This window comes from Triturus cristatus, chromosome 4_1 (assembly GCF_964204655.1).
Source record: "Triturus cristatus chromosome 4_1, aTriCri1.1, whole genome shotgun sequence".
Lineage (NCBI taxonomy): Eukaryota > Metazoa > Chordata > Amphibia > Caudata > Salamandridae > Triturus > Triturus cristatus.
In genome coordinates this window covers 527,730,425-527,745,780 of record NC_140585.1, presented here as the reverse complement: position 1 = coordinate 527,745,780, position 15,356 = coordinate 527,730,425, and the positions used below count along the sequence as shown (strand labels likewise).

The 15,356-nt window shown below is 40.2% G+C and overlaps 1 protein-coding gene across 1 annotated transcript in view; it reads right to left on the bottom strand.

Moving 5' to 3' along the window:
- Nucleotides 1-15,356, bottom strand: part of BMAL2 (basic helix-loop-helix ARNT like 2) — a 227,159-nt gene that overhangs the window by 137,722 nt on the left and 74,081 nt on the right. Inside the window, exon 2 of the mRNA XM_085652803.1 lies at nucleotides 3,913-4,036. Within this exon, the coding sequence (XP_085508929.1) occupies nucleotides 3,913-4,036 (124 nt within the window). The remainder of the gene's footprint in view (nucleotides 1-3,912; nucleotides 4,037-15,356) is intronic.

Below are 15,356 nucleotides of genomic sequence, written 5' to 3'. Positions count from 1 at the left end.
CGCGTCATGCACCAGCCAGATGACCACTGCAACCAGTCCCACAAAGCGGAAGAGCACAACATGCCATATATGGAGGCCTCTAGTCCTGTCCAAACACACCATGGTCCAGTACGGAACAGTCAGTGGTGATGATACACCTCTGGGCAGAAGCCCACCGTCAGGCCAAACAGACCAGATCAGCTGGACCACTGAGAACCCAGGAGAGAGTGGACACAACCTGAAGTATGGACTCCGACCCAGCCCGGCACCGAGCCAGAGACTGAAAGACTATGTACGTGATATTTAATGTGTACCCGCTTCACATTTTATGTTGTACGCTAGTAAAAGTGTGGAGGGTTGTAGAGTGCCACCCAGACTCTACCATATAATGTTGCACACATACAACCGGAGGGCCAGGTGCAACCCGAATGTACAAATAAAGGCGGAGTAAACACTTGTGGTTCACTCAGCAACTACACCAGTAAACTGTCTGTGTCCAATCATTCCACCACACCATGGGCCCACAACACGAGGGGACAGTGACCTCCACAGTAGCCGCACACTGGGTACTGAATACAGGGAGAGTTTGTTTGCTACATTTTAAATTAATTCTATACAAGACGACCACTGTCCATGCCTCTTCATGTTGGTTCCAGTGTTCTCTATCCCACGTATGAAACAGCTCTATGTAAACACACTGTCTTCACTGGGTAGGGGGCATGCAAGATGTCTGTTTCAACCCTAAAGATGGACGATATATGTTCTATCAATTTATTCACCCCAGTTCACCTGCTCTATGGTGATATACATACCACATTCTTTTGCAATAAATTGGGTTAAACTGAAATTTTTATCGTGGTTGTCAAGCATGTCAACACCCTAAATTCCTATTAAATTAATCTAGTGAGCTCTTCATATTCAGGTGAATCTGTACTCTTCCACGGTAGAGCTGATGGTATGGCCTTCATATAAACAGAACAAAAGACCTGGGTGCAATGCTCCATGGGTTAAACAGTGTGTTTAAACCTATAGCGATCTAGTATTAGCGCATACATTATGTTTTAGCATTACAATGATTATGTTTTGCAATTTAAATATGGGCACCATGTGTTCAATGTACCCCTATCTCTCATTCAAAGGCAATGTGTTTATGTGTTGGTGTAAGTTTTACACCCCAAAATGTGAGCCTCCAAACTATTGCTCATTTAATGATGCAAAAGAGGTTAAACTGAAGCTCCATGATCATATACATAGTGTTGCATTTAGCTTCATTATTATTTAGTTTAAAGAAGCCGCAGTTATGCACCATTAAAATATGGCTACTTGGAGCCCTAACCAAATACATACAATACTCCTTGTGTCTTTCACGGGGTTATAATAAGTTATTTCATTCTTCCTACATATATCAGAGTTGTGTAACAAACTAAAATAAGTGTGATATCTGTATATTAAGATGGTAAACTATTTTTTACTAACGTTTTGTGAAAATGCCTCTGAATGGTGTATCGAAATTGACGAATACCAGTCCTATAGTGCAAAGCATTCCACAGAATATTTCACAGTCTCTGATCTCTGTACAAATACCCCATGTATAGGTTCTATGAATGGTGTGATACATTAGCCGAGGTAGAGATACTCATTGGCCCCCAATTATGCAATCAATGAAAAAGCAGTGAGACATTCTAAAGAAAGATTTGTATCTCAGAATCCACATTTAGTCCATTATCTACAGTATTTTTACAACTGATTAAAAAAAGATTCTGTTCTCCTCAGAGAGTATTTCCTATTGCCTTGTCTTTGTGTGCAGGTGTGCGGGCAATCCCACAGAATTAAATTTGATCGTAGCATTTTATTTGGGGCATCTGATCAATAGGTACGGAGATCAGACACCTGGTGTCTCCATACATAAAACTCTAAGATGTTTTTGCCACCTGTTCTTTAACATTCTCTTTTTCGACCCAGCATACATCTTCTGACAGATGTGTGTGATTATGTATACACAGAACATTATTCTACAATGTATACAGCTAACCATTTAAAATTGTTTCTTATTCATGCTGTCCGAAAAAGTGACTTGTCTCCCATTACTGCATTGATAAGGACCCAAGTGATTCGGTGGTAGCCACGACTCCTTCCCCTCTGTCATGTCCCCATAACTCATGTTGGCACTCCGGTTCAACATCTACTTCCGAGTTTTATTTTTCTTATTGGTCAGTTGCGGATTACACGCTATGCATGCTCAAATATTGATGTCCATTCGTAACAGATGCCAGTGTTTGCTCCGAATTTTATATATTAGGTGGGTTTCTGATTGAACGTTGTTACAAATCACATGTTCCGATCTTGTTGGCCTATTTGAACGTGTGCCCCATTTAGAGCACTGAAAAACCTTTTAGTCATAGGACATTCATATCTGCTTGCTCCCATAATTGTAAGGGAGAACAGCCATTTTCATTTGTTCCTGGTAGTGCACTTTGTCACACTTCCTGCTTTCTATCGCATATGGTTATACTTAAATTTCAGCTGCTATAGTTAGCGTAACTGCCAGTGAACTGATAGATGGCAGAAGACCCGAGAACTCTTCAGTGAAATGTACTTTTGTCTGCAGGCGAAGTGACATGGACATACATGCCTCTCAAACTGTCTATTCTTCCAGCTAGCAGTGCTCTGTGCAATCCCCCACTGGAACACACATTGTATTGACTTTGAATCATGCTCTTGATAGTGTTTAACTTTTACCAGCAGAGCATCATGTTTCCCACTGGTGGTGTGTGCAGTGGGTCTCCAAGACAACCGTATCTGACACTAGTTGAGGTCAGCGAATCAGCCGCTTCCAACCTACGACTGCTAGTAGTGACTGCAGACAATTAAGCAGTAGCGCTGGTAAATTAAAATCTCTGAATGAAGACCACAAGAACATAGAAATATGCAGAAAGAGCAAAAAGGATTTGCCCCAAAGAAAATATATGTTTTGAACAGAGATACAATCTAGTACACAAATGGTTAAAGCACATTAGCTATGGTCATATCTTATGCTGCTCTGAAAGCTAAATAAAATGTATTGCCACTAAAAACATGCAGGATGTTACAAGTAAATGAGCCCCAAAAATTGCAAAACAATTTCTTTGTTGCAGACTTTATTTTTAGACCACTCAAATTATAGGGAATTATATGAAAAAGAATAATACTCTTGAAGATAAATATTTCATTTGGGTTTGTTGAACACACCACTGCTGGGGAGGCAACTTACAAAACAAAAGTGGAGGTCCACGGAGGCATAGATTTCGGATTTTATGCTCACCAGAAGCCCCTCGGGTGAGTTACATGGTAAGCCATGTCTTGAATAGTTTCTCTAGTGCATACCTACCAGCCCGAGCCCCGCCATTCCAGATTATTCAAAGTGCACCACGTCCACATAAAAGGTTAGAGTAGATGTATTGCACATTTATTTTATCCACCATTTTATTCACGTTCACAAATTACCAAAATATTCTTTGAAACAATGGTGATGTTTCGAGCATTTCCCTCTAGTGCAATAAATTCACCTCCTTTAAATAAGCATATGTTTTTAGATGCAAAGAATGTGGAACTGGTGTTAAGAAAGTTTATGATGCAAAGTTAAGCCTTTGTAGATGTTTACCACAATCGGCAGTTCTCATTACCTTCCTATGAGAATACACACTAACTAGCCCTGCCACTTGTTGACACATAGGACTGTTACAAAACACATTGGTCGGGCGGATTTTCCACCAACTTAAGTGCTGTCTGTGCCTGGGAAAATCCACCAAACAGGATTCTGTGGATTTGAGTCTTATTTTACTGTCACATTTACCAATTTTCACACTTATGTTTGACTTATGAATGCAAAACTTGTTAAGGATCGGACCCTTAGACATCATTGAGACACATATAACCACATTAGTCACCACTTACTGGCTATCAGAATCGCTTGCTTTTCTTTTTCTTGAGAACTCCACCATGTAAGAATTGAATGTGCTAGAGCTGGTGGTAGGAGGCTTTGTTGCACAGCCCAGAAGGTTTTCCAGCAACAGGTTTTCTGCAAAAGAGCAGCGAAAACAAAACAACAAAGTTAAAACAAATCCAAGATCTTGTCAAGATGAACTCTCTAGGAACCGTTAGGAATCGGACCCTCTGTGGCAAAGTTTGTGCATGGGCAGTGGCAGTCAAACCATCCTCACTTATGACTGTCTTGGGAACAGTGCTTAGTGCCTGGAATTCACTAACAAAGACCCCTGCAACTCTTTGCTTATTTTAATCCATGTTTGTGTATTTTGTATTTAAGTGTAAAATATGTTTCCAAATAGGATTATAAATGTCTGCACTTTTCTCTCAGTTTAAAGTATAAAAGGTGCTACCTTTACATGTTCGTTTTTACGTCACTCCCTGTGAAAAAGTGCACACTTTCTGTAGCAGTTAGACCTTCCAGTTGTCATTAAAGTCTGCTATAAGTGTTGAAAATGAGCTTAAAAAATATGCAAGTGCCCAAATGAGTATAAATGTAGAAAAACTAATGTGCATAAACAAAGCTGGGTAAGCTGTTTAAACACAACACTTTTCAAAGAAACAAACATTGAAAAAGCATCTATAAAACAACATAAGGCTTAAACACCAGCTGTATAAAGCTGTTTTGTGTTTACGAAAGGTTTGATTTGCAGAATCAGGACATTTGCGACCGCAAAAAGACTTTTTGGCATGTAAGAAACCTGCGATTAGGTAACTTTACCGAATCGCTATTTGGGTTTACAACCAGTATTTTGCGACCAGTGCTTCGTACATCTGGCCTCGAATCCACTTAAGACACATCAACACTCTTTCACAATGCTCAGAAAGTAAAATGATACACATTTTTGCGTCCTGTGCACTGTAAAGGTTCTTATCATCTAGGACTACATGCATTTTGTCCTCTGTACATTGCACTTTAAAAGAAATATAAAAGCAACCTTGCTATTTTAATGTTTTTCCCCAGAATTTAACATGAATGTGGAACCAAGCACAGTTTATTGGCACAACGCAAATGAATATGCAGCAAAAACGGGCTGCAACAAGCTAGGACAAAGGCCAACACAGTTTAAAGGGCAGTTTAAGGTGTCTGGTGTTGTTATTCCTGAACTTAAACAGGTGGAGAACCCATTGGGTGTTTAAAAAATGCATACCCAACCGTGTCTTGCGTTTGCACTCAAGCACTTCAGGAATTCAAAACAAAGTCAGCTCCTCCTCCCTCTGCAGACCACTAACTACATGCAAGCAAAAGTTGCATGAAACTTTGCTCCAAACCCCGATCACAAAACATTTGACTGGTGTCATTTCATATCCTTGGTAGTACATTAAAGGCAGTGCTTGTTGCAAACACTTTTATTACTGTAATATGAAAGCAAAAATTTGGCTGTAGTAATGTGTGGCAAGTATGTTTGTCCCTATCCGCTGTGTGGCATTTTGTTGTGTTGATGTGCTTTATTGTTTTTGTGCCGCTGTGTGTTTGTGCTGCAATACTGCAATGTTATGTTGTCTTGTAATGTGGTTGCTATGGTGTGCTCTTGTTAGACCTGTCATCCTTAGGGTGGTCTTCTCCCCCAAACATTTTGCCTTCCTCCTCCTCTTTTTGCCAATTCTTTTTGTTAGCCTTAGGACTCTGAGCTCTCTACCACTGCTGACCAGCGCTAAAGTGCATGTGCTTCTCCCCTAAACTTGGTAACATTGATGTATACACAATTGGCATATTTAGTTTATTTGTAACTTCTCTGTAAAGTGGTATACCATATACCCATGGCTTGTAACCTAAATGCTACTAGTGGGCCTGCAGCACTGATTGTGTCACCCCCACAAGTAGCCTTTTACACCTGTCTAAGGCCTGCCATTGCAGGGCCTGTGTGTGCAGCTTACTGTCACTTTGACTTGCCATTTAAAACTACTTGCTATGCCTTAAACTCCCCTTTTATTAGACCTACGTCACCCCTACGGTAGGCCCTAGGAATGCCATAGGTGCAGGGTGCTCTGTAAGTAAAAAGTAGGACATGTATTGGTACATTTTGCATGTCCTAGTAGTGACAAACACCCAAATTCGTTTTTCACTACTGTGAGGCCTACTCATATGTTAGCATTGGGAATTCCTCAATACACTTTAAAGCTGTAATTCCTGCTCAGAAAGGAGTAGCAGCATAATGTTGTATATCTTTGAAATGGTAATGATAGATCCTCTTAAATGGTAAAGTTGGATTTAGAACGTGGGGTTTCTCTGCTCTTACTGCTCCGTGTGCCTGCAGCCTGTCTCCAATACACGTCTGAGGTGGGTGACAGCTACACTTTGTGCACTCCCTCTAGACAGCCACAAACCCATGAAAGATAGATGTGACAGAGAACACATTTGCATTCATTTGCGTTCTGATACCTCTTCCTGGGCAGTAAGAGAGGGAGGAGCTAACATACCTCACTAGGCAGTGTGCTGCTTCCCACATAAAGGGCTGATTACTGCTTACTGATAGTCTGGAGCCATGGTTCAGAAGAAAGGGCCAATGTGCACTTAAAAGACACTTTAAGTCACCCCCACTTCAACGGTACAAATGGGTATAAGTAAAAGGGCTCTGACCCTACCAGGACAGTACACTACTGGAGTTGTGAAGAACTCTGCCAGGAGTAAAGACTGCTGTGCCACAAGGATCGTCACTCTGCTTGACTGTTGCTATGAAAGACCTGCTTTTCTGCTTTTCTGCGCTGTGCTGCCCTGCTGCCTGCTGCTCTCTGCCCTGCTAAGGAAAAGGACTGGACCCATCTCACTTGAACTCAGAGTGCCTCCAAGAGCTTGCTGGCTTGCCTCCTGTTCTGAAGTTTCAGGGCCATCAAATACCTCTTTCAAACCTGCAACATCACCTGGACTCTGCCATCTGTGAGTCCTGCCCTGCTAAGTAGTGCTAATCCAGTCCTGGGACCTTGAAAGGTGATTTCTGCTGTGCTGAGCTATCAAAACCGAAGCATCGCCGACTTTGCACCGATCGGCACCGATGCATCGTTCTTCGATTGTGCTAGACGACATTGCTTTGAAGGACTGCGCGGTTTGAAGACAACGCATCACCTGCATTGTAATGGGGTTAATCGACAAAGCCTTCATCGACTGCGCAGATCAGAACCAATGCCTCACCTGCCTTCAAGATATCGACAACAACACTGTACTTCCTCTGCTCCTTGCTCAAATCTTTGACATCAACAATTCCCTCCATCCAAGCTATTTTTCAGCAGGACGTCCATGAGTCTGTAGCCAGCCTGCCCTCCCTCACGGTCGGCCTGAACTTGGGATTTACCCCAGTCTATCACAACCACATGTCCCTGGTTGGTACGTAATGAATCTAAGCACTAATAATTTAATGTAATCTTTAAAAATTCATAACTCTGGTTCTACTTATTGGATTTTTGTCGCTTTGGTCTTGATTTACTCAAACCATTCAAATTTATCATTTATTTTTAACTCTGTGTGGAGTATTTTTGTAGTGTTGTCATTGTTATTGTGGGTGTGTTGCACAAATACTTTAAACATTGCCTCTTTAGATAAGCCTTACTGCTCTGTGCCAAGCTGCCAGAGGGTGAGCACGGGTATCTTTTAATGTGTATCTAGCTTACCCTGACTATAATGGTGGTTTTTGCTTGTACAGGGTGCACACTCTAAAAACCAGTTCAGTTTTGACTATTTTGTAGTGTTGTGCCCAGTTACGTTTTATTTGTATTTTATGTTGCTGATTGTATGTTATAGTGTTGAGTTAGATTATTTACTTTCATATGACAACAAATGTTAATACATTTCCAGTCGAAAGCTGCACATGCCTTTACAGTTTTTGGTAAAAAGCAATAATTGACCAATTTCCAATACGGTAATATAGCACTGCTCCAGCTCTTCAACTATTTAATACACAAATCAGCCCAAAACTGTGGCAGAGACCACATATTAAATTAGCACTTTTAGTGCTTACTTAATCTATTATGGCTCAATGATGCTGCAAAGACATAGACTCTTCAGGTTCTGATCAATTACTGATCATCCAGTCAGATTACAGCCGCCTCTAGTATACCTACTGGTATCAAGAATCACCATAGCATTGGCGAGGCCAAGACCATATAAGCAGTTTCACCGAGGCTAGTTGTGTGTAGCCTGAAGAATGCCTGGACTCAAGAGCCAAAAGCATTATTTCCAGATGAAAGAACCAAAATTGATCCATGCTTAAACCACTCATTTATTAATGTTTTCACTCATTTATTAAATGCTTTATCCCTCCAACAACCAGTGCTGGACACAATCGCTGCCTTCCCTTGAATACAGGAGGAATGGAACAAGTTCATCAAAATTAATGATTACTATAGGCAAAACACAATGATGTCACTTCATCAAAGTAAGACACGTCACAAACCTCTCACACATTTCAATTTCATATGAATGGGTCACTTTTTCAGGGCAAGAGGATGTACAGACCATATGTAAGCACATAACTAAATAAATAGAATACAGTATACGTGTTCATGTAAAAAAACAACAACAAAAAAAAGACCACACTTTTGCATCTATCTTAGTCGTCTGTTATTGAGAAGCAAAAGTGAATGGGATGATACAAGAACCTGAATTAAAAAATATAATGTATGCATTTATAAACATTTAATCATGCATGCCGTGCAATAACATAAAATGTAAGTGACACAAACCCTCCTTTAAGAAGCTGTGCGCTCTTCTTATAATATTCATTATATATAAAAAAAAAACTCATCAATCCATTATCGCACACAAAAAACAAAGCGGAAGTAAGCTTGATTGGAATATGCAACAATTGCCATTACCAATGAGTAAATCAAATGTTCTAAGGATGTTTGTTTAAAGTGATAATGTTTTGGTGTTAACTAGCTGAGAAGGTTTTCAACTTCCGGCACACTGTGTCAGTGGCGTAGCAAGGGGAGTGGAAGAGGGGGCAGTCCGCCCCGGGCGGCACGTGTTTTGGGGGCGGCAGCCTCATCCTGCTCCTACCTGCCATCTCAGGCGGCAAACTCCCCCCACCTCTACATATCAGCCATCACGGGGCGGCAATCACCACCGAATCTCGTCAGCAACCCCCCCCCTCGCTCTTCAATGGGGCCGCCGTGGGGCAGCAAAAGCATGGACCGCAACGGGCTGCCATAAGGCTAGCTGCACAGCTACGCAACTGCACTGTGTCCACAACACCCATTAACCGTGCTGGTCAATCAATTTAACATTTTATATGTTATTTTTGCAAGAAGTCGGTGACTGCTAGTAGTGCATGGAACTAGAAGATGCAAGTGGTTTCTGTTGTGTCTTCGTCAGCTTTCCCTTCCTGTCGCCATCCACTCCTCTTCAAGGTGTAATGCAGAAAGACATTTCCACCTTTTCCCTCAACAGATCAAGCCAAGATTAACAAACCCCTAATACGAATTACTGCTGGAGTCCACACCCAATGGGCCACAATAAGGTGGAAGCTACAACTGTGTCCTTATTGCACCTACTAATTTCTCTTCCTCCTATTTGCATTAGAAAGGGCCAGTTCTAGGACATTTTGCTGTTGTCAGTCCCGCACCTCTAAAAAAGCCCGGTTGACTCCTGAAAATTGATTAAATGTAGTGTACTGATAAGCAAAGCAACCCGTTGTGAATTGGTAACAATATAAGCATTTACTAAGGCTGGACTGGAAAATCAATGCAGCCATGCAAACAACACCCACAAAAGACAAAAGAAAAAAGAAAAAAGAAAAAGTCAAGCCTTAAATTCTACAGGCAGCTTCAAAAGGAAATTGAAAAACTAGTTCAATAATTGTGGGGTCTATCACTGTGGCCAGAATCAAATTCACTGGGAAATCACAACTGTGCCCATCAGTGGCAGGTTCACCAAATTATTACTTGTCCAGCCGCCCCTTCATGCAAGCATCTCCATCAAGGCCAGATGCCAAGTTTTGAAAAGGTCCCATGATCATGCAAGTGCTAAAGAAATAACAGCACATACACTAGATATTGTCACACGAAATAACGTGTAACGAACACTTAAAATTGACACCACTGCAAAACAAATTCAAAGGTAAATTTGGTTGATACATTAAGAGGCAATCATTTTTCAAACAGTAAAACAACTGTTCAAAGTTTAAGTGAAAAATATTGTAATTACAGTGCGCTGAAATGAGTGAAAAATGGCTTGTAATTACAGCCTCACATGTGTCTCATGCTCACCAAGCAGATTTTAACCATGCTAATCACCTTTTTTGACAACTACAAATGGTCTTTTAGAAATCAGCCACATGGCAATATTACAAGCTGGAGATAAAAAGACTTCCTTGTATCCTCTGGAGCTTTCCCTGTCACTCCTCCTTGGCTTATATAGGTGAACATTGCCAGCCAGGGCATCAGGTTCTGTTAAACAGTGTGAATGGTCCTGGGTAGATTTATGGCCAGGAACCAGCCACCATGAGCCCAAACACGTTTGCACCACTGCACTTGCCTACAATTACATTTTGTGCTGCTACATGAACATTCATTTCATGAATTGATGGGGCAAGGACCACCTTTCAAAGCCTTCTTCAATTCCTAAAGCATACTGTAAGGCTTTCCTAAGTCTAATATGCCCAGTTGGCCCCTTGTTACCAAATGCAGCCTAGGTTATAGATGCTATCCTCGCTGCTATGCATGCTGTCACTTGAGCGTATTCTTTTAAGAAAAACCTTAACACATGCAAATGATGCACTCTACTTATTGTCAAATCTAGTTGATTCAAGGGCATATTTTGCAGATAAATACAAAATATAGCCAACTTGCTATTTACAATTTAAATAATAGAAACGCTGAAGCTTTTCATAACTCACAATCATGTCCGAAAAAGTCACATAGAGCAATGGTTGAAAGAATCTGTTAGATAGTGTTGTATTAAAATTGTGGGGGATCTTGAATCAAAGAGCTCTCATTAATGCCAAGGATGCCTTATGTAAAATATAAGAGGAGATCGATAGATTGGGTGAGGTCAATCTGTGTATGAGGAGTAAGATCACTCTTCTACCTGAGACTGGTCTTAGCTTATAAGGCTAACCTTGAAGCTCCCAGATCGAGAAGGTATTTTAATTAGTAATATTGCTTCTATTCTAGATCTAGGTCTATGGTTAATACAACAAAATGTTCAGAAAATATTGTACTCTACTGTTGGTAGCGAAATGGGGATTCATGGATGCCAATTTATATTGGTGATATGGCAGTAACAGTAGATTTCTAATTCACATGTTGCCGTTTCTCAAGCAAGGTGTTTTTATTTTGGAATGATATGTTTGTGAGGAGAATAATGGTCACTCGCGACAAGCTTCAATAATCAGCTGCTTTGCTATTCATTATGATATCAAATATAGAATAAGAGGTTCAGGTTATCCATATTTTCTAACCAGAACTTAAATAAGGGCCAAAAATGCATAATCCAATTATGGAAGTTGAAAGCTAAATCAAGTGTGGGTGCCGGTCTGTAAGATGTGGCAAGATGTTCTACCTTAGAAAAACGAAGATTAACTTTCTTTTATTATAATCATATATAAAGCTGTTTTGAAGAATCTTATGGACTCTTCTACACTAGTCTTTTATCTATATTATTATATTTACTCCTCCCCTTTTTCTTTACTAATTCTCGTTTTTTGTATGTATTTGCTTATTGAGATTTGGATACAGTGTACTGCTAAATAACAGCTGTTCCTGTATACCGTGTTCGATTGTAAAGGAAGGTTTGTAAACATGGACAACCAGAAAAGAACAGTTCCTCCTCAAGGCTAGGGTAGTTAAAGTTGCTACCGGCTTGCTGTTATTTGGTCACGAGAGGGAAATCTAAATTTCAGATCTTGTTGCCCTCACACACCTGGTAGGGTGTCATGCTTCATCATCGGGCGCTCCTCGTCGGACCGGCGCTGCAATGTCCGACGGGCCTGGTGGCATCTTTGGCGGAGATCTTCTGATCTGAGAACGCCGTATTGTGATGAATGTGAGTGGGAATATGGAAGTCAGTAATTACTGATTAGTGTGGGGACTAATAAGACTAAAATAGGCCCTGGCCCCTGAATAATTTTAATTGGTTTTATGTGGGGCTGGGACTAGATAAAACCAGGGAGGCTACTATAGAGATTCTAGGTATCAGGGTAGCCTTTAGTTGACAGAGGTCAACATGTTTCGTGTCTACTATGCTCTAAATCGAGCGACACTTCTTCAGGACCTTGGATAGAACTGTAAGTAAATAAACCTCGGATCTGATAACCGGGTAAGATGATCTATCACAACTAGAAGAGTGTCCCTGATTCAGGGTCTTTACATATCGCCTCCGCCTCAAAGTGGAGGGGTAGGAGGCTTCATAGGTGAAGGAGTAGCGACCGGACCTTTTGAACGGTCCCACAACAAAATACGTGGGTTAGCCTCACTCGACAACCGCTGAGCTGAACTGTTCTTTTCTGGTTGTCTATGTACTTATCAGGGAGCAATAGAACAGGACCTCGTAAAATAATTAGCTCTCTTGTCCCCCTCTTGACTATAGGTTTGTAAACATGGTCATGTGATTATAACTAATTCGCTGGTTATAATGCTGTACAATAACTCTTGTGCCAGAGCAATGTATTTCTTAGTCATGAGAAGGATCACTTTGTGGTGCACTGTCTTGCTATACAGTTCTTATTTGAACTCTTTGTTATGCAGCATGTCCTTTAATCTCTTTGATACACACTTCATTAAGGCGTCTAGGTGACTGAAAGCTAAGGTACTTTAACTTTTCTGTTTAAAATTAAACTTGAACCAAACGTGAATACAAATCTTCACAGACAATATTTTGTTCTTGACCAACATTGCTGCTAAACTCCCCTACACTCGGAACATTGCCACCAGTGAGGCAGGCAGAAATCATAACCTCTTTAATCCAAGAGCTTACTGGGGCATTACTGAGTTCCACTCCTTTGAACAATAATCTGAAATCAGACAGGAGAAAAGACGATTACAGAGCCGTGTTAGGGCACCAGATTCTTCAACAGTGAGTAATAGGGAGAATCAATTGCAGGAAAACTCCAAGGAAATTGTGTGTCATTTTTCAGCTTGTGAAACACTATCAGAGTACGAGGGAAGATATTTTAAGTATTTCATCAGAGCTGGCACTTGCTATGTTTAAACAAAAAAAGCATACCCCTTAAAACAGGCATCTACTTTTAACACTTTTAGCTCACAGTGGACAATCAATAAAAAGGCAAAGAACTGAAATCAAGAAAAAATAATCTATACTAGGATAATACTATGACATTCAAATTAAAGTGGGGATTTTATTGTATAAGAAGTAATATAATATTTGTACAATAACTATAAAATAAAAAAAATAACAAATCACAGTTCACAATGCTTATCACTTGTACTACCTGTTTAAAAATGCTGATAAAGTGGATTTAAGAATTTAGTGAATCTGCCAATAAATTGCCTGTCTTTTGTTGTTAAGCTGTACCTTACAGTTTCCTTAATAGTATTCCGATTTGCTGCAATAAATGAAAGCTTCAAATATTTTTTGCTCAGATCCAGAAGGGAAAGACATATACATATGATGGGGTCGATGCCTTCCTCCTAGAATGCAAAAAGTCTGCAAACTTTTCTTGTTAAGCAGTTAATGTTCCATGCCCCTTCAGATTGTGCAATCGGAACGTAAAAAAGTCAAAATTTTAAATACTTATTTTTACAGGCAGGGACCAGAGTGGTAGATGGGTATCTCCGAGTCTTATGAGAATATGAATTTATTATGTAATGTTCATGTTTATATTTTACTAAAGTGTTTAAATAGGCCAGTCTGTTAAATGCTAAGCTTTTCCAAATCAGAGTATTGCGCTGCTGATGGGGAAGGGGGGGGCGGTATTTGCTGAAATTGTTAAAGATGCTATATTGTTGTTGTTATTTTTGTGATTGCTTCTAAGATCAGTATGAAATTTGAACTTTGGTGGTTCTGAGTTTCTCTGCACATAGCCATTTTAATGACTCGTCTGTAGCCGAAATACAGTCACAAATGTAATTAAACTTAGCATGCGAGGATACTCAATCAGTGATGTGAATGTTGGTTTGAGTCGCTAGAAATGGTCAAGGCTACCATATTCGTGTTTAAAACTATTTGGAGCAAAAGTTCTGCGGACCTCTGTAGTGTTACAGCTACTTTCTGGAGGCCCGCAGGTGTTTAGAAAATTAAATAATATTAGCAGAATAATAAAAGATATATATATATATATATATATATATATATATATATTACCTACTGGCGGTCGCCAGTAGGTAGTTATAGTTAGGACCACGTTTCCATAGGAAATCCGCAACATTCTATTTTGAATAACTTTGGCACCGGTTGACGAATCCTCGCGAATTTTTCAAAATAGGTGGGGCGCTACGCTCCGCTCCTATCCTGAAAGTCTCGGGGGGATTCGTCAAGCGGGGGCTGAGATAAAAGGGGGGTCCCAAAACGCGTTTTTCCCATGCATTTTTCCATAGGACCTTTAGACACAGCTACAGCCCGAACGGCTGAACAGAATTACTTGAAATTTGGCAGAGAGGTAGTCCTCAGGTCAAGGAAGTGCCTTTTGTAGGTTTGGTGTAAATCTGTTCAGTAGATCCTGAGAAAATAGCATTTAAAAGCATATATATATGTGGGCGGAGCCTAACCACACATCTCATCCTGAGATCTGATTGGCTGTCAGCACTTCATCCAAGAAGTGTTGGCAGCCATCTTGGGACCAATATACATGATAGCACCTCATTAAAAAGCATTGCAGTTAATAGAAGGTTTTAAGACTTTAGTTACATTATAAATCATTTGTTGATGGTACCATACTCATTTTAGGAATTGTGGTATGTTCTAAGGTGATTTCACCATGTGAAAAAGCCTTCTGCTGGGATATCATGATTGAGAGAAAAATATTTTCTCATGCTTTTACCACAGAGGTTTGGAAGGTGATCTATAGGCTAAACTGAGAGCTTATTTTCTGTAAATTCACATTATCTTTCTCAGTCATGTGAGAATGAAGTCTGACATTCTCAGTAAAACATGTACATCCAACAAGGGCAGAGACTGTCAGTTGATTCCTTTGTGTTCTACTGCAGCTTCCCAGAGTGTTCCAAAGAACTACTAGAGCGCTAACAGTCCTACTTATGATAAACGTATGGCACACCTGAAGCCATCTTGCTTGGATTAAAGTGGTAACTCTTAAAACATTTAATTTAAAAAGGAACAAAATGAGGGGGTTCATTTTTCAATAAAAAGTATGATTAGTGCTGCAGAAAGAAAAATTAGGGCACATTTTGAGTGACTTCTCAAATCCTCTTCTATTTCATTAAAAAATTCTGACATGCAGACTGAA